Genomic DNA, 18,289 nt, shown 5'->3' on the forward strand with positions numbered 1-18,289 from the left:
GATATTGTGTGGCCCCAAAGAAAACACAAAAAGAACAAGAAAATCACACTAAATTGCAACAAAAACACACAAAATGACATGATGAAAACAGACAAAAAGATTCTCAAAACACACAAAAAGGACAAGAAAATACACAAAATAACAACAAAAAAAGGATAACATGGCTCCCAAAATAAACAAGAAAGACAACAAAAACTCACAAAATAGGAGAAAAATACACAAAATAACAATTATGAATGAAATTACTCCAAAAAAAAAAACACTCAATATTACAATAAAAATTTGACAAAATGACTCCAAACACACGATAGAAAAATACATAAAAAATATCAATAAAAAGGGACAAATGAACCACAAAAAGACACTCACAGTACCTTCATTATTTCCTGTGTTAACGCTCTGAATGGACATTATCTAAAATGCTAACATAAATATTGATAATGTGGCCCTCGGATCAGGGTTAGGATTGATTGTTACACCAGTGCTGGGACAGTTTGGGGGATATTTGCAGTGACGGTGCCAAGGATTGTGCTCTGGTGAAGACTGAGGTCATGTTTGTTCTGAGCTGAGAAAAATCAACATTTGGAATGTGTCACAGGAACCGACGCTGACCAGCTGAAACCAGCCAAGGACTGCACTCCCATCGACTACCCCAAGCCCGACGGCAAGATAAGCTTCGACCTGCTCTCATCCGTGGCCCTCAGCGGCACCAACCACGAGGGAGACCAGCCCGCCCACCTCACACTGAGGGACGACGGCGTGCCGGTGGCCAGGAATCTGGGCATCTATGACGGTCCGGAGCAGCGCTTCTGCCCCGCAGGTAAACGTGTGCCGTGGTGTGTGAACACAGCCTGTGCAGCTGAAGATAAGAGCTTTATCTTCTCCTGTGGATGACGAGTGTGTGAGAGCAGCTTTGTAGAACCAAAGTGTCATCATAAAAGTTCCACCTGATGCAATTTGATCTGATATCCGAATGTTGCTCCACTTTTTTTTCAGTATTAGACTCTTTAACAACAGGAATTCTGATCACATGATCACATTTATTGACAGAACAGATTGTCCATTTCCCACTGATCTCTGAGATGAATTTAAGGACACTATCTAAACGTCTTGGTTTTATTGATATTTTGTGTACTTCTTTGTCATTTTGTTTATTTTTGATGTCATTTTGCGTGTTTTTCTGTCATGTGTGTTCTTTGGGGTTATTTCGTCCATTTTTATTGTTATTTTGTGGAATTTTCTGTAATCTTGTGTATTTTTGTCAGTTTTTGTTGCCATCTTGTGTGTTTCCTTGGAATTAATTTATCCAAATCTAGCATGGAAAGAAGCAGCAGCCAAAAGAGAACTCAGCATTTATCTGCATAAACAGTGCTGCTGTGGGTCAGCAGGGTTAATAATGCTTTACACAGTTTGGGGAATACTTAGTGTAACCCTTTCTCCAGGAAGTCATTAACTCGAATGGCAGTAAACAATGAAATGTACAACTTACTCTTGTGTATAAAGAGTTGTTGTTTTCTTCACCTTTAGTTTTAAATAATGTTCACCACTAATTTGACTCCCTGGTATTCTTCCCCATGACTTAGCTTGCAAAGCTACACATAGAACACAGTTCACGAAGCCCAAAGATTTAAAGATATATTCTCAGCATTCTAGTGCAATAAGCCAACAACAAAATGATTGTTTTCCTCAGGCTAAATATCTCTGATTTGTAGGGATGTAACGATCCACTCAATTTCCGATACGATTCGATTCACGATGATGGGTTCACGATACGATTCTCTCTCGATTTATTTTACAAAATGGGAATGTAGACAAATGACTGAAAAATATTATTTTATTTTTTTTGGGGAAAAACTAGAAAATACTGTACTATTTTCCTTTTATTTTTCATTGTCAAAAGAATCCCTTGATAAACTATTCAAAACAATGCAGTTTACTTAAAAATAAATCCTGAATGAAATAAATAAAGTAATAATACAAATGAAGAAGAAGCCTATTAATTTAAATTCTGGTTCTATAGTAAACAATGCAAAACTGCATAATAGTTATTTTTCTTTTTAAAAGTGGAACTGAAAATGTATTTTGTGCCTTAACAATTGGACTTTAAAAAAAACAGTCAGTGTACTGTATTTACATCAGATATTTGTTTGGACCAGCAAATTACGCTTCTGGACATGCGAAGGATAAATAGATAGCGCCCTCTGCTGTTTAAAAAAAGTACTGCGATTCGATTTTCAGAGTATCAATATCAACCGTGATACCTATGAATCGATTTTTAACTGCCGTACAATTAATCATTACATCTCTACACAATAATGTTGAAATTACTCATTTTCTTGCATAAAATTTGTGGCCCACTTGAGATGAAACTGTTCCGTATTTGGCCCCTGAACTAAAATGAGTTTGACACACCTAACATATAGTATACATCTGGGTATTTCTCAATCTTTCCATACTATCTAATGTGAACGTACGTCAGCCAATGTGTTGCTCTGATGCACTTGTGTCTGCAGGTGTTTACGAGTACGTGCCGTTGGAAACTGGAGATGGAATGAGGCTGCAGATCAACGCTCAGAACTGTGTCCACTGTAAGACGTGTGATATCAAAGACCCCAGCCAGAACATCAACTGGGTGGTGCCCGAGGGCGGTGGTGGACCCGCTTACAATGGAATGTGAACTACTTTCCTGTTTTTTTTTTTGTTTTTGTTTTGTTCTCACAGCAATGAGGTAAATAAATGTGACATCCACAGCATAAATTGAACATCCCACAGCCAAAGTGCCTCAGTACAGACTGAGTGTTTAGTCCTATGAACGTATGTATAAACTGAAGAACCCAGAAATTATTCAATTTCAGCAAAATTCATTATTGTCTGCAAATATGCCATTGCTATAAAAAAATAAAATAATTAAAAACTCACCTGCCACTTATTTCTCATCGTTCATGTTAAAGTAGATTAGTTTGATTCTTGCATATCAAATCCGACACTCTTACGTTTTACATAAAGAACAAAATTAAATTAGAAAAATGTATTGTATATTTATTATTAATAATATATTTATTATAACTATAATAAAGCTATAAAATATAAAAAATACATTATATAAAACAAAACAATATTTAACATGATAGTCAATTATAATTTTAATCATTTAATGACTATTTTTTTTAAAACTTTTACCGCTCCCATTATCAAATATGAAAGATTAAATAATTTTAGTTTTGTGTTGATTTGATTCCTATTTAAGAATGGTGAGAATGACTGTACATTGTTAATATAGGCTAAGCTGTTTTTTGTTTTGACATTTACGGTTGGTTGTGTACCTTGGTTAAAAAATGGTTGCAAAACCTGGGTAGAATTTACAGTGTTTGCTGTGTGAAACACTATGAACGTGTTAAATATATTTCAAACCCTTAGCGAAGTTCATTTAGCTTGAAATTGACAGATTTTCAGATTTAAATTACACTTTATAGATATTGCTTGGTTTTAGTTCACACTTGTACATAATTAATTTAGTAATAAACAAAGAAGTCTGCTATCCTTTTGTTTTATTGAGCTCTGTAAACATAAATAACAAATGGATGCACTGTAATGGCGCGTTTCCACTGGAGGTATCAGCTGTACTCTTTTTGCACGTTTCCACTGGGAAAAAGTTCCTCCTCCATGGTACCTGGTGCTGCCTTTCTTAGTACCTCCTTTGTAAAGGTTCCCAAAAAAGCAGCCCTGGTCTGAAAATGTGACGTAGGCACAAAGTAGACACTGATTGGGTCTGAGAATCATCACAGCGTAGAGTCAACTCACGCACAAAAGACCCATTTGGCCACCAATGATTTCTGTTTGCGATCATGTGAGGATAGCAGCAAGATAGTGCAATCCGTAGAGTTTGGCAGTTTTGCGTGTCAGGTTGGTGCTCAATGAAAACGCTCCGGAAAAACAGTAACCGGTCCCTAAAGCAAGCAGTGCGAAGCCGTGTAGAGCCGATACCGCCAATGGAAACGCGCCATAAATGAATTGTATCAAAATAACAAAAGACACAAAGCAAAGACCAGTGTTGGTCTAATGATAACACTTCATGTAATAAAGACAGGTTTCCTCTCAGAGTGAATTCCCTCAGACGATGGAAAACACCAGGCCCATCTCACACAGTGCAGCAGCTTTTATGAGGTGAACAGGTCAGGCAAACATTTTGGCGTAGATCTTCTTCTCTTTCTCCTTCTCCTCCTGCATTTTCAGCTGCACTCTCTTCATTTCATTACTGATGGCTGTTGAAAGAGAAAACCTCCGTTATCACAACTAAACAAACAACCCAGTTGCTTACAATATTTATCTGCATTTCTTTACTCTTGCTTTAATATGTTAGTTTCATTTATTCAGACGACTGTTCCTTAGGTCGGAAATCCACTTTGATATCCTGACATGTTTGACTGAGAACTGCCAGTCTTCGTCAGAGGCATCTGTTGATTGCTTTGATGTTTCCTTTGAATTACTACGGGAAAGTCAAAAACTATGAAACATTGAAATGTCCATATTAGAAGATCTATGCCTAACAAAACGCTGTTATTTTTGCACCATATTTGTTTTATTAACTTTTAAAAATGGGACTACTGTACTGTTTTAGATCCTGTGTTCCGCCATCTTGAAATCACGTGATTGATGATGTCACACAGCCACATTTGCCTGTAGACTTCTTTACTATTGGAGTGAAGCATTCAGCCAGCTTTTTAGATCATTGAGCAGGTTTTTTGATCAAAATAAGAACTTGTGCTGCTATTGGTTGCTCTAAATAATCAGGAAAAGTTAAAGACATTGATGTAAATCTCTTTTGTTTACCAAAAGAGGATAAAAACAGTCTAAAAATGAATGTATGACTGCAGGGGGCGACAGTTCCCACTCTGTGGTTTGGTAGTAGACAAGGAAGCAGAGAAGAAGAGCTCTCCTAAGGGACCTTTACTCTTCCTTAAACAGTGCACAGAGGCTGAAGTTGGAGAGTAATCACAGAATGTTGGAGAATTTCTATCAACAAACTAAAGGTCCTTTAGGAGAGCTTTTCTTCTCTGCTTCATTGTCTACTACGAAACCGCAGAGTTAAAATTGCAAAAATTCTCATTTTGACCAAAAAAGCTGCTAAATGATCTAAAAAGCAGGGTGAATGCTAAAAAAAAACAATGGAATGTTTACAGGCAAATGCGGCTGTGATGTCATCACTCACGTGATTTCAAGATGGCGGACTCAAACGGTAAAATAGTGCTATTTTTAAAAGTTAATATAACATATGGTGCAAAATAATGCATTTTGTTACACATAGATCTTTGAATATGGATATTTTAAATGTACCTTTAATGAGCTCAGTTTGTGTCCTTAAATGTACAGCTCCATGTAGTGTTTATATTACACAGAGAAGTGTTTTTTTCTAAAAAAAAAAAGAGTCAAAGGAAGAAAAAAGATCCAAAGTGACTAAAGTTTAAGGCAGAACAATAATTTCACCTTTATCCTCTGGAGTGATTCCTTGAGCTTTCTTCAAATCCGCCTGTTAGGAAGTTTAAACAAAAAAAAAGGTTAAATGCTTCCAGTTGACTGGCTGAGTACTTTGACAGTAATGCAGCTGACATCCATAGATTCCTAATATGACACAAAATGTGTGGACATTACCATGGCTTCACTGAATTCCTTTAACCCCTGCCAGGCCTGAGCCCGTCGGAAAAGTGCCTTAGTGTTGGCCTCGTTCAGCTCCAGAGCCTGGAACACATGAGAGTAAAACACAGATGTTTCCTGATGTGACATTTAAAACCAACTGTAGCAGGAATCATAAGAGGTGATTTATTTCCCTTATTATAATCTGTGTGTACATTCTTCTCTATCAGGAGTCTGCAACCTGCGGCTCTGGAGCCTCATGTGGCTCTTTGACTCTTTTGCAATGGCTCCCTATAGTTTAAGATAAAATATTGAAATAATTGTTATTTCTTACAGAGGGTATTAACAAATGAATGACATTAACTTCAAATAAAATTGATAAAACCATTTGTTAAGCTAAATATAAATATAACTCTGCCACCTTCCTGCTTAACCTATCAACTTTCCTTGCAACTGTGGCTAACCTTAAATTTTAAATCCCTGTTAACATAACCAAACTAACAAAAAGACTAGTCTGGAAGAAAAAAGGAGTTTTCATTTGTGTGGGGAAAGTCTTTAACTGCCAACATATTGGTATGATGCATGATATGTTGCAAGAAATTAACAATTCACTTGTGTTGACTGACATAATCGTGTTATCAAATTCAATATACTTTTTGTAGTCCTTTAAATACATGAACTCAAAAAAATGTTTCCATATCCAGGTGAGATTAGACAAAACGACTCTTGTAAGAGTAAAGGTTGCAGACCGCTGTTCTAGATAAACTTATTGGTGTCAGCTTCAAATAAATAGTTGGTTTCTATTTCTGTAAGATGCTGGGGAAGATATATTTATAGATGTATTTATTAAAGTTGCAGTGTCTCATAGATCAATAAATCAAAGATACTTTGCTTGGGAAAAAAAGATGGATAAAAAATAAATTGCCGCTCAAACATTTCTTTTCAATGCAAATGTAAACATTCTCTTATTGACATGGTTGGAAAAGCTTTGTGCATTGCATTGTGGGATGTGGAGTCTAGACGTATACATTGAAGTGTTTTTACTTCATTCTTACTGTCATTTCTGGTGTTTTCACTGAAAGTTGCGGCAGAAAAATAGTGGATGTTTATTTTGGGGTTTACATGGAAAGATCTGAATCTGGCTGAAATTGAATGTCTCACAAAGAGAGGTGATATCACAGGGAATACCAGGAACAAACATGTTGTCAAGACAATGACTGGCCACGGTTACATGATGTGTTTTAATGCTGAATTAATTATTCAGAATTAAAATGTTCTACTTCGTTATTACATGGAAAACATGTTTATTCAGCTTTGTTTAATTCTGCTTCAGAAGTGAGTTCTGATTGGACGGGGATATCGGGGAAAAAAACACTCAAACCTTTTCTTTTTGGCTACAACATAGAAGACCACATAAGAACTATTTTCATATTTTTTTGACTGTAGTTTTGAAGCAGCAGCTAGAAGATAACATACCGTTTCACTTTGGTCAGCTGAGAAGGAGATAGACGACTGGAATTAATTTAAAGTAGAATTAAATGTTTACAAGATAGAGGAATTATTATATTTTCATTCAGAATTAAGTTTTTACAAGGTAAGTTTAAAGAGGATTTAATTTTTATTCTGAATTAAAGCTCTCATGTAAACGTGACCACAGTCTTCCTTGTCTGGCAAAGAAACAGAAGAAATGACAGTAAAAATGAAGTAAAATACTTCTCTGCATCCGTGTACAGGACTCCACATCCCACAATGCAATGCCCCTACACTACGTCTTTATCTGATTATTGTCTCCAACAGCTTTAAAGACAGATTTGACCACGTTAGGAGTCCCTCTGGTTATTTCTATGTGTGATTCGTGGCGTGCAGGCCCCTCCCCCACCCACTCGCCTCGTTGCAGCTGTCCAGCGCTTCCTGCCACAGCTGCATCTTCAGTTTACACGCCGCAGTGTTGAGGAAGCAGCTGAGAGCGGTGGGCTCTAACTTCTTCTGCGCGTCCTCCGGCAGCTCGTCTCCGCCCGCCTCCAGGTACCTGCACACGCAGCCAGAGATGACGTTTAGCTTCAGCCAGTTCGGCTGTGGATGGATCACTGTGCAGCTGAAGGTCAGCAGCTTCACCTCAGGGCTTTGCTGTACTTGTTCACCGCAGCTTCCCACGCTTGGCTCCTAAAAAGACGATTCCCAATGTTCTTCAAATCTTCAGCAACAGACAGAAGTTTATCAACCTGAGAGGAAAATGCAGATAAAAGAGGAACATTGTTGGTGTTTGAGTTAAACTAATGTGAGTTCACAGATCTCACTGATTCTCACATCACTCAGATCCATATCTGCGTCCTCGGGAAAGTCAGGGTGGCTGTCTCCGGATTCGTCGCTGGATGCGGCGCCCCAGCTGTCGCCGTCCTTATGCTCGCCGCAGTCCGCTATGACGCAAGGCTGCAAACATCAGAAGAAACCTCAGAGCCTAATATTAATAGCACAGGAGACTGAGGAAAACTTCCCACCATCAACACTGATGTTACGTTAATTCTGCTTTAGGGTCATTCCATGTCATTACGACATCCCACACACTCCAGTCTCAAAAAATTCAGAATTTTTGACCAATTGTTCCTTAATAATTCAATCGGCACATTGTACATTTTTAGTTTGATAGGATGAAGTCTTTTAGAGATATGGCCAATGCGTCGCTTTTCGCTCGTCCTTATTTTTCTTCCATTTTCAGCTTTTAATAACTCAGCAACTACATCACATAGGAAACTGAAATTTGGTCAGGTAATACACCTCTACCTACTCTCTGAGAAAATATGAATATATATCTGCTATACGTCCTATCTGGTAGACATGCCAGCCGCTTTAACAAAGGAACCTTAATTCATCTCTTGCTCAGCAGGGTTTTAATCGTTGCAGTTATCACAGCTTTAACTGGAATGGAAAGGCTAAACATGGTCATGCTGCCATGGAAACCAACTTTGCTCTTTGCTCATTATTCCTAAACTAATGTGAAGCCTTTCAGTTTAACACTCACCTTCTCTGTACTGTGTTCAACTACAGGATTATTTAGAACTTTTACCTTGACTGGAGCATCCTCTTTGGTGTCGATGGACTCCAGCATTTTCACCACTCCCATTCCTTTCAGCACATGTCCGAACACCACGTGCTTCCCGTCTAAATGCGGTGTTGGGACGGTGGTGATGAAGAACTGTGAGCCGTTGGTGTTGGGCCCAGCGTTGGCCATGCTCAGCAGTCCCGCTTTGTCGTGCTGCACAGTTTAAAAAAAAAAGAATAATAATTTGAGACAAATGTCCACATATCAGCCTTCAATGGTGCAAATCCGAGCATGAATTTGGTCGTATGACAGGAGCAACGTGTGATTTATGAAACATTCATATCTGACCAATCCCAGCATCAAAATGATTGTGTTGATAAATGCGGCGGCTAAATTTGATCGTCATTAACGCCCTTAAATATTCCTGGTTCGGAAGCCCCGCCCACTGAGGTCAAACACACAGAAATATGTCTTATCGGCCGCAGTTGTCCGAACGCTTTTGGTCAGAGGTTCTCAACTTTGGGGTCGTGAGACACTGGGAGACGGTTGCCAGATGCCTTTAAGAAACTAAGAATATTTTACCAATTTTTACCCTTTTTCTGCACCTAAACCAAACTTGTCATATTTTAACCTGCTTTCATCACTTTTTCTTGCCAGATTTTTTCTCCTTTTAATGTATTTTTACTACATTACTCACAATTTCAAAGCCTTTTCTGCAAATGTTTTCCACTTTTAAGATATTTTTGGCATTTATAAATCCTTTCCACCATTTTTCCACCTAATGTTGCATATTTTGATCCATTATTGTCACTTTTCACCATATTTCATGCTTAATTTTTTGCCAAAATAACCACATTCACAATTTGTCATGCTCATTATTTGCCAGTTTAAACTAACACCTTCAAACCAATATTTACAGTTTAAAATCTTTTTACCACATTTTCTGTCTGTTTTTGTCCACTCTAATTTGCAACTTTGACCAATTTCTGTGGTTCTTAAAATCCTATTTCACCACCTTTTCGACCAGTTCTCTTTACCAATCCGATGCAAGTATTGACTTTTTCCAATACCATTTGAAAAATGCTTATTAATACTTTTGAGCTAACTATTGCAATTAACTTTATATTTCCCTGTTATTTGCAACCACGCAAGATTTTGCGCAGTATTTGACATCCATCCGTTTGCTACACTTATGGCCACTGGTTTTATGGTGGAAAAGTTGTGCGTAAATGCGTGATATTACTCCAAAAATATGTCGGTAAGTCCTTGTCATACAGATAATCCCATTGTAGATGGCGAACTGTCATTTGCATGAAAAAAGGACATTTGTATTTTTTTAACCAAATGAAAAATTGCGTGTAAATGTTTAACATAATGATAACAATAAATAAAAAATAATAATCCAGACGTGGGTTATTCTACCTTGTAATGAAAGTTTTCATCCTCGAACTTCTCCCCGTAGATGCTTTCCCCTCCTGTTCCATTGTGGTTTGAGAAGTCTCCTCCTTGGATCATAAACTTCTTAATAACTGCCATAAACAACAACAATGAACAGATTACTACAATAGATGAAACACTGTGACCACAAAACAGATCATACACAGTTTTCTATCTAAATAATAAGTATATCATCTAAAAAAAAAAAAAAGAGGTTGTGTACTCCTGTGGAACGGGCATCCTTTAAAGTACATCGGCTTCCCAGTAGTTTTGCCCAGGCCTTTCTCTCCAGTGCAAAGCGCCTGGAAGTTTTCAGCCGTCTTTGGTGTGACGTCAGCAAACAGCTCGAAGACAATTCGTCCAGCTGTGGACAGAGAGAAAACACCTGGATGTTATCATTGCCGGAAACACACGCTTTGACCAATTTATCCCATCACAAAGAATCTAATCACATGGTTTAATTTTGTGCGGCCCTTCAAAATAAAAGCACAAAATGACCACAAAAATGACAGAAAGATACACAAACTAGTTTGAAAGAAACAAACAAATTTACAGAACAATACATGAAAAGAAAGCAAAAAATACACAAAATGACAACATATATAGTACTTATATATATATATATATATATATATATATTAGGGATGTAACGATTAATCGTAAGGCAGTTAAAAATCGATTCATTGGTATCACGGTTGATATCGATTTTCTGAAAATTGAATCGGAGTACTTTTTTTAAACAGCATATACTATCCTTCTCTTGTCCAAATGCTGAGGCGGCCGGCGGAATCTGCTACTACTTTCTTTCTGACCGCCTTCTACTCTTAAATATGTTCATAAATGATTCCTTACCCCTTTAGCACCGAAAGAATATTATGTGAATATCTGTAAAAGTCATATTTTTCTATTAGCGCTGTCTGCTAGCATAGCATCTCTTCACTGTACAGAATATCTGCATGGCAACCGACCACTGGGTTACCAGCGCCCTCTGCTGGTCCAAACAAATATCTGCTGTAAATACAGGACAATGACGTTTTTTTTTTTTTTTTCAAAGTCCAATTGTTAAGGCACAAAATACATTTTCAGTTGCACTTTTAAAAAGAAAAAGAACTATTATGCAGTTTTGCATTGTTAATTATAGAACCAGAATTTAAATTAATAGGCTTCTTCTTCATTTGAATTATTTCTTTATTTCATTCAAGATTTATTTTTAGTTAAATTGCATTGTTTTGAATAGTTTATCAAGGGATTCTTTTGACAATTAAAAATAAAAGGAGAATAGTACAGTATTTTCTAGTTTTTCCCAGAAAAAAATAAAGTAATATTTTTCAGTCATTTGTGTAAAGTCCCATTTTGTAAAATAAATCGAAAGAGAATAGTATCGTGAATCGAATTGTATCGGGAGTTGAGTGAATCGTTACATCCCTAATATATATATAAGTAACTGAATAGTATAGAAACCTTTGAGTTTTTCATCATAACTATATTTTGTGATTATTTTTTTTCTATGAAATGAGATTGTTGTATTTGGCACTATATAAATAAAGTTTAATTGAACTGAATAAAAATTTCACGGTCTTCACTCAAATGCGGAAGTGAAGCGTGCATATAGCCCATATCGCCAAAATGGCGACATCCGGGTTGATGACGCGCCGTGAAAACCCTCAACATGAATAAAAATGACTTCAGAAAAACACAAAAAATGACAGAAAAAAATACAAAACAGGAGCAAAAACACTCAAACCCTTTGTTCTTGCTCGGATTGTTCATCATTCTAAATGCTGACATGATAGTGTTGATAACGTGACCCTCAGATCACAAAAATCACATTTTTGTGGCCCTCACTGTGATAAAAGTTGCTCATAATAACAGTGGCATGGAGAAAAAAGCAGAAACATGGTTCATGGACCCAAAGTAGGACAAAGGTAAACGGTTAGTGTTTGCGGACATATCAGAATGAAGGTAGTTGACCTGTAGCGACCCCTAGTGGATATAAAAATAAAGTATTTAAATCACAACTTGATAGGTGCAAGGAGCAGTAACAGTGACCTGTGTGTGAGCCACGACTATTTTTAACTAAGAAACACACACTGCTCTGTGTGTGTACGTGCACACTTAAAAAAAATGTGCACATAGACACGTGGTTCATTCAAACTCACACATGACACCAGGTACGACTTTAACATGAATATTAAGCATTTTATTGCACAAGCAAACTGACGTATGTGTTGGTGTTTTAGGTGTGGTTTTTCTGGTGTCAATTATTGATTATTGAAATATATCAAGGAGCGCGGAGCTAGCCAAGGTTAATGGTTACTAGCACCACCGCTTTTAAACTGGTTTTAGTTTGCCGGTAATTGTAATATATTCTGACCTGGTTGTCCGTCGACGGTAACATCGAAGAACACTCGGGGGTTGGAGGGGTTTGAAGGCTTGCTGGAAGGTGCAGAGTGAGACATTTTCAGGAGCAAATCCAAATTCTGCTTGTTAGCCTAGCTAGGTGAATCCAGTGTTATAGATCTGTTGGGATCCTAGCTAAACGATGATCAGTTAAGTGTTTAAGATTTGTTGTATGTTATTTTAGCCTCTTGTTTGTTTACATTAAAATAAAAAAAACGAATTAAAATGTTCTCATCGGGTATTTTGTGACATGAATTGGGCAAAACAGCATCAAATTATTTGCTGCTAATAACCACGAGCATACATGGCGGAAGTTGTTCACCAGTTAACAGGGAGACCAACAGACGTGCTACAAGCCGGTGAGCATGCGCACAACGGAAACATTGTCTCTGGATTTTCAGATTAAAACGACACCAGCGATTAAATTTAATAATGTTCATAGTGGTTCATATAGAAATTACATTAATATGGAATTGTATTAATAGTTATGACTGGTATGGTTGTTGTTTACTTTTTGACCTATCCCAAGTTTTATTTATTATTTTTTTGTTTTTTTAATTATGTAATTCCAATTTTATTTATTTATTTTCATTTTAAATATTGACATGCTGTGCATTTAATTTTATTCGGTGTATTTTATTTATTTACTTTAAATTAATTTTGTATATGTTGTTTATAGTTGTATACGTGCATATATCTGTGTGAAATGTGTGTGTGACTGTCTATATATATATGTGTACAATATAATTTTGTTGACCCCATTTTTTAATCTTATGGGTATCCAATATCTATTGCTTTGCGTGACTATTTGTTTAACACTATTGTTGCTATTATTACGGTTTTCTTTTGTTTTGGTTTATCCCTGATCCTACTGTACCGAATGTGGAAAAATAAGACTTAATCCTGTTATTTTAAAGACAAAAAAATACATTGAAGACATAAACACTCACTTTTTATTTCTTGTTAGAACGAAAATACTAGACACAGACTCTTTTACTGTTTTTCCTGAAATTTCTGGGTAACTTTATCCTCCAACGATGCCCGAAACTCAGTTTTCTGTAAAGAAAAACAAAATAAATAAAAAACAAAATGAATAATTCAGCTTTTATATTGTGGGAAAATTATAAATACACAGAAAGAAAATAGAAAATATGCACAGTTTTCTTTAAAGAAAAATAAAGTAAAATAAAAACAGAATAATTTCATTTTAATTGGCTATTGCGTAAAAGTTATAAATATGCACGAACAAAATAGCAATACACTCTGTTTTCTGTAAAGAAAAATAAATACATAAAATGTAATACTATACATAAATTAATAATTCAGTTTATATATATTTCGTTTATATATTGCATAGTTATAAATATGCAGAAAGAAAATAGAAATGTGCTCAATTTTCTATAAAGAAAATGTATTCATATAAAATACATAACTAAATAATTCAGTTTATATATTGCTTGAAATTTATAAATATGCAGAAGGAAAACAGAAATATAATAAATAATATTTTTATGTACTTTGTTTTGAAAAAATATTTACAAAAAATTAATTTTCTATAGTGTATGAAAACTTAAAAGATGTAGAAATAGTTTTCTGTAAAGAAAAATGTTTTTATATAAAATACTTAACTAAATAAATGAGTTCATATATTAATTGCATGATTATTATAAATATGCAGGAACAAAATGCGCTGTTTTATATAATTACATATTTTTAAATAAAATACATAAATTCATAATTAAGTTTATATATTGCATAAGAATGATAAATATGCAGAAAGAAAATACAAATGTGCTGTTTTCTATAAAGAAAAATGTATTTATATAAAATGCAAAACTAAATAATTCAGCTTATATATTGCGTGAAAAGTATAAATATGCAGAAGGAAAACAGAAATATTCTTTGTAAGCATTTTTTCTTTTTCCAAAATAAAATACATAAAGAATTCAGTTTCTATAGTGCATGGAAAAAAATATAAATATGCAGAAAGAAAATAAAAACATGCTTCTATAGTGTTACAGAGTGTTTACAAAACAACATCAAGGTCTCAAAGTCACGCACAATGTGACTTTGTGGCACAAGGACACAACGTGCACATGCTCATGCATGAAGTGCACAGGATGTATTGATGCACTACTTTGATTTGCATATCGCTGACCAGCGTCCGGCTGTTCAACAGCTGGTTGTAGTGCCACCCCCAGCCCACCTCCCCCACAAAGCTACACCGAGGCTGGGCTGGATGGACATCTGGTGCTGCTCGCCACAAGTAACCAAGGTCACCTGTGGCCTCAGGTGAGGCAGCGCCTACACCGATGTGCTGGAGGAAGTAACCAGACCTGGGCCTGTAGTCTCCAACTCCATCTGGCCCTATGGTCACAATACATCCACAAGGAGCAAATCACAGAAACATTCACTCCTTATAAAAAAACAGTCCGACACTGCTTTAGTGAAATAACAAAGCAAGAAAATCACAAAACATCAGGGACATTTTTTTTCGCTGTTACTGAAATTGTATTGAACTCCCCCATAAAGTAACAAAACTATAACATTTAGATCCTCAGTCAACCTATAAGAAAAGCATCATACACAAATCAAATCCATAATTCAGATCAATGGCCTGGCCAAGATGGAAGCACAAAAATAGTGACAAAACAAACACATTAAATAAAAACAGTTCCACAATAGAACAAAGAAACACAAAGGGCCTGTACTACAAAGCTGGATCAGTATATCCTGAATATCTCTCTGTTAGTGGGTTTTACCAAACCAAATATTCTTTGTCAGAGAGCCCCTGTTCTATGGAGCAGGATATAAATACTCTCACTTAACGCGAGGTGATTTCAGCCTGGATAGGTGCACGCAGCATGCTCCTGTGACTGCAGTGTCAGACCAATAACAATCACGGAGGAACTAACGCAATTTATGTCACAATTGAGGAATAATTCTTCAAAAATATGAAGAATTAAAATCCATAATTCAGGCCAAAAAGGTTGCAGGGTGGATTAGTGGTTAGCACGTCTGCCTCACAGCAAGAAGGTCTTGAGTTCAAGCCCTGGGGTTGACACTTGAGTCCTTTCTGGGTGGAATTTGCATGTTCTCCCCATGCTACGTGAGTTTCCTACTCCGGCCTCCTCCCACAATCTAAAAACATGACTTTTAGGTTGATTGAAGTCTCTAAATTTCTCATAGTAGTGAATATGAGTGTGAGTGGTTGTTTGTGTCTGTGTTGCCCTGCAATGGACTGGCGCTCTGTCCAGGGTGTACCCCGGCCCACTGAGAGCTGGATATAGCTACCAACAGACCCCCGCAACCCTGGAAAAAGGAACAAGTGGGTCTGAAAATGGATGGAACTCAGACCAAAAACAAAACTGTTGCTGCAGAAAAAGCAGGAAGAAAAGAACACAGGCAGGAAGTTGCTGACACTGTTAATGTGTAAAAGCGTGAGATTATATAATAATATTAATCCATGGGATGATAATCGGACAGCGTTCTGATCAGTTTCATTTTATTACAGCACACACGTGTTTCTATTCAGGTGGTCCTCCTCTGTTTATCACACACACACTGGGATGAGAGCACATTGTTTCACTGTAGTATGTTCCTGCTGATGCTGACAGCGTCACCATAGCTTACAGTATGTATCAATGAATGAATGATTAATGACAGGCTTCATCAGCCACTGTAGATCAGTCCAATATCTTTCCTAAAGGATGTCATCAATAAATGAAAAGATTAATTAATCCATTAATGATCTTTCTTTCCTAAACGCCGCTGTCAGATCTGCACCAACCAGGATTTTTCAACAATGGGCAGCTCATTTTCCAAGAGATCCGATTGGTCAGGAGGCGGGACTTTTGTACTGGCTCAGATCTCATCCAGCAATAAACCTGGTCTCGACCAGGTTAGGTTTTCAGCCTGTTATCATGGTGATTTAGCCCCGTACGACAATAACCAGCGTCATAGTACAGGACACACCGAATAAATGTAGGAAGTTGGCGCGATAAGAGGAAATCCATCTTCCCAGTACAGGCCCTAACAGTGCAAAAATTATGCATCAAAACTGACAAGATGGAAGAGAAATGTTTTTCTGTCTTTAAATTTGATTTGAAGGGATACAATCTTTATATTTTACACCATATGCTGTGAATCATTCCAAGTTGAGGAGACAAGCAATTTGAACGAGAGCCTTTACACTGAATTCAGAGATGCTGATATCATGTGTTTGACCTGAGAACACGATCCGCTGGCTGAGGTACAAACTTAATTATGCATGAGGAAATCCGAAGAGTAAAAGATAAGACATAAATCACACTGCACTTAGAAATGTTACGTTTGTAGCATATTTTGTGAATGCATTTCCTTGATGGTTCATAGTATGAGTGGAGCACAGAGGAAGAGTTGTATGATCATCTGTTAGTCATGTAGGCCCACATGTCTGTGCTCAATCATAGGAAACCAAGTTGTAAATCTGGCAACACAAACTGCATCAGTTACTGTGATTATTTTCAAAGAAATGGCATTAAAAACATTTTGCAGACCTGCAGGATAAGAAAATATTTTTCAGAAAAACAAATAAGATTCCCTTTAAGGACAAAAACATGTTCATACCTGTAAAAATCATTCTTCCTCCACTTACTGCTTTATTGTTTTGCATGTTGTTGTTTTTTATTCTTCTTGCTGTTGTCGTTGCCAGTGGTTAGCCTGAAACAAGTAAATAATAGCCTACCACGAGTGAACATGATGCCAGCAGTGGGATCACTGGTTGCCAGGACGGTGTCACACTACCTTTGTTCTAGTTATGTGTTCAAGCAGGGAACGAAAAAAATAAATAAAATGGACATAATACTAAATAATTCTGTTTATATATTGCATACAAATTATAATGTTTTTTTTTGGGGAAAAAATATGTTTAAAAATAAAATACATAAATTAATAATTCAGTTTCTATATTGCATAAACATGTGGAATGAAAGTAGAAATGTGCTCAGTTTTGTGTAATAAAAATAAATAACTAAAACATTTAGTTTATATATTGTGTGAAAATTATAAATATGCAGAAGGGAAACAGAAATGTTTAGTTCTCTGTCAATATTTTTTTTCAAAATAAAATATATAAATAATTCAGTTTCTTGCGTGAAAATTATAAATATGCAGAAAGAAAACTAATATATGCTCAGTTTTCTGTAAAAAAAAATTATTTGTATGAAATACATAACTAAATAATTCTGTTATATACTGCATGAAAATTATAATAATATATTTTTTGTAAAGATATGTTTAAAAATAAAATACATAAATTAATAACTAAGTTTACATTTATATTATAAAAATGTGTAAAAAAAAAAGAAATATGCTCAGTTTCATGTAAGGAAAAAAAAAATGATTTATATAAAATGCATAACTAAAACTTTTAGTTTCTGTATTGTGTGAAAATTATAAATATACAGAAGGAAAACAGAAATATGTTTAGTTCGCTGTGAATATTATTTTTCAAAATAAAATACAAATAATTCAGTTTCTTACATGAAATTTTTAAATATGCAGAAAAAATGTAAATATGCTCAGTTTTCTGTAAAGAAGAAAACATTTATATAAAATACATAGTTAAATATCTCAGTTAATGTATTGCTTGAAAATTATAAATATGCAGAAGGAAAACAGAAATATATTCAGTTCTCTGTCTCTTTTAAAATACAAAACATAAGTAACTCAGTAGAAATAACATACAAATATGCTTCTATGGTGTTACAGAGTGTTTCCAAACAGGAAAATCAAACACAA

The 18,289-nt window shown here is 35.8% G+C and overlaps 4 protein-coding genes across 4 annotated transcripts in view; 1 reads left to right on the plus strand and 3 right to left on the minus strand.

Moving 5' to 3' along the window:
- The window catches only part of etfdh (electron transfer flavoprotein dehydrogenase), a 21,851-nt gene extending 17,753 nt beyond the window's left edge, over window positions 1–4,098 (plus strand). The window contains exons 12-13 of the mRNA XM_028458958.1: window positions 599–820; window positions 2,514–4,098. Of these exons, the coding sequence (XP_028314759.1) occupies window positions 599–820; window positions 2,514–2,677 (386 nt within the window). The 3' untranslated portion in view covers window positions 2,678–4,098. The remainder of the gene's footprint in view (window positions 1–598; window positions 821–2,513) is intronic.
- The window catches only part of anxa5a (annexin A5a), a 1,189,405-nt gene that overhangs the window by 166,321 nt on the left and 1,004,795 nt on the right, over window positions 1–18,289 (minus strand). The window lies entirely within an intron of this gene.
- ppid (peptidylprolyl isomerase D) lies at window positions 3,532–12,630 on the minus strand. The gene is made up of 10 exons (XM_028458962.1): window positions 12,483–12,630; window positions 10,332–10,472; window positions 10,094–10,200; window positions 8,696–8,884; window positions 7,939–8,061; window positions 7,747–7,853; window positions 7,519–7,660; window positions 5,650–5,736; window positions 5,485–5,527; window positions 3,532–4,262 (listed from the first exon to the last, which is right to left on the minus strand). The coding sequence occupies exons 1-10, from the start codon at window positions 12,565–12,567 to the stop codon at window positions 4,174–4,176; spliced, it is 1,113 nt and encodes a 370-aa protein (XP_028314763.1). The 5' UTR covers window positions 12,568–12,630; the 3' UTR covers window positions 3,532–4,173.
- On the minus strand, window positions 13,502–17,246 carry spmip2 (sperm microtubule inner protein 2). Its single transcript, XM_028459141.1, has 3 exons — window positions 17,117–17,246; window positions 14,667–14,875; window positions 13,502–13,564 (listed from the first exon to the last, which is right to left on the minus strand). Exons 1-3 carry the CDS (start codon window positions 17,160–17,162, stop codon window positions 13,502–13,504), a joined length of 318 nt encoding a protein of 105 aa, XP_028314942.1. The 5' UTR covers window positions 17,163–17,246.

Source organism: Gouania willdenowi, chromosome 10 (genome assembly GCF_900634775.1).
Source record: "Gouania willdenowi chromosome 10, fGouWil2.1, whole genome shotgun sequence".
Taxonomy (NCBI): Eukaryota; Metazoa; Chordata; class Actinopteri; order Blenniiformes; family Gobiesocidae; genus Gouania; species Gouania willdenowi.

Coding starts and splice junctions, on each gene's coding strand:
- spmip2 (XM_028459141.1), bottom strand. CDS start 17,162: ATGCAAAACAATAAAGCAGTAAGTGGAGGAAGAATGATTTTTACAG. Junction 14,876..17,116: donor AGGAAGAATGATTTTTACAG/GTATGAACATGT, acceptor TTGTGACCATAG/GGCCAGATGGAGTTGGAGAC. Junction 13,565..14,666: donor TGTTGAACAGCCGGACGCTG/GTCAGCGATATG, acceptor TTTTCTTTACAG/AAAACTGAGTTTCGGGCATC.
- ppid (XM_028458962.1), bottom strand. CDS start 12,567: ATGTCTCACTCTGCACCTTCCAGCAAGCCTTCAAACCCCTCCAACCCC. Junction 10,201..10,331: donor AGGATGCCCGTTCCACAGGA/GTACACAACCTC, acceptor TGTTTATGGCAG/TTATTAAGAAGTTTATGATC. Junction 5,737..7,518: donor CGCTGGACAGCTGCAACGAG/GCGAGTGGGTGG, acceptor CATGTGTTCCAG/GCTCTGGAGCTGAACGAGGC.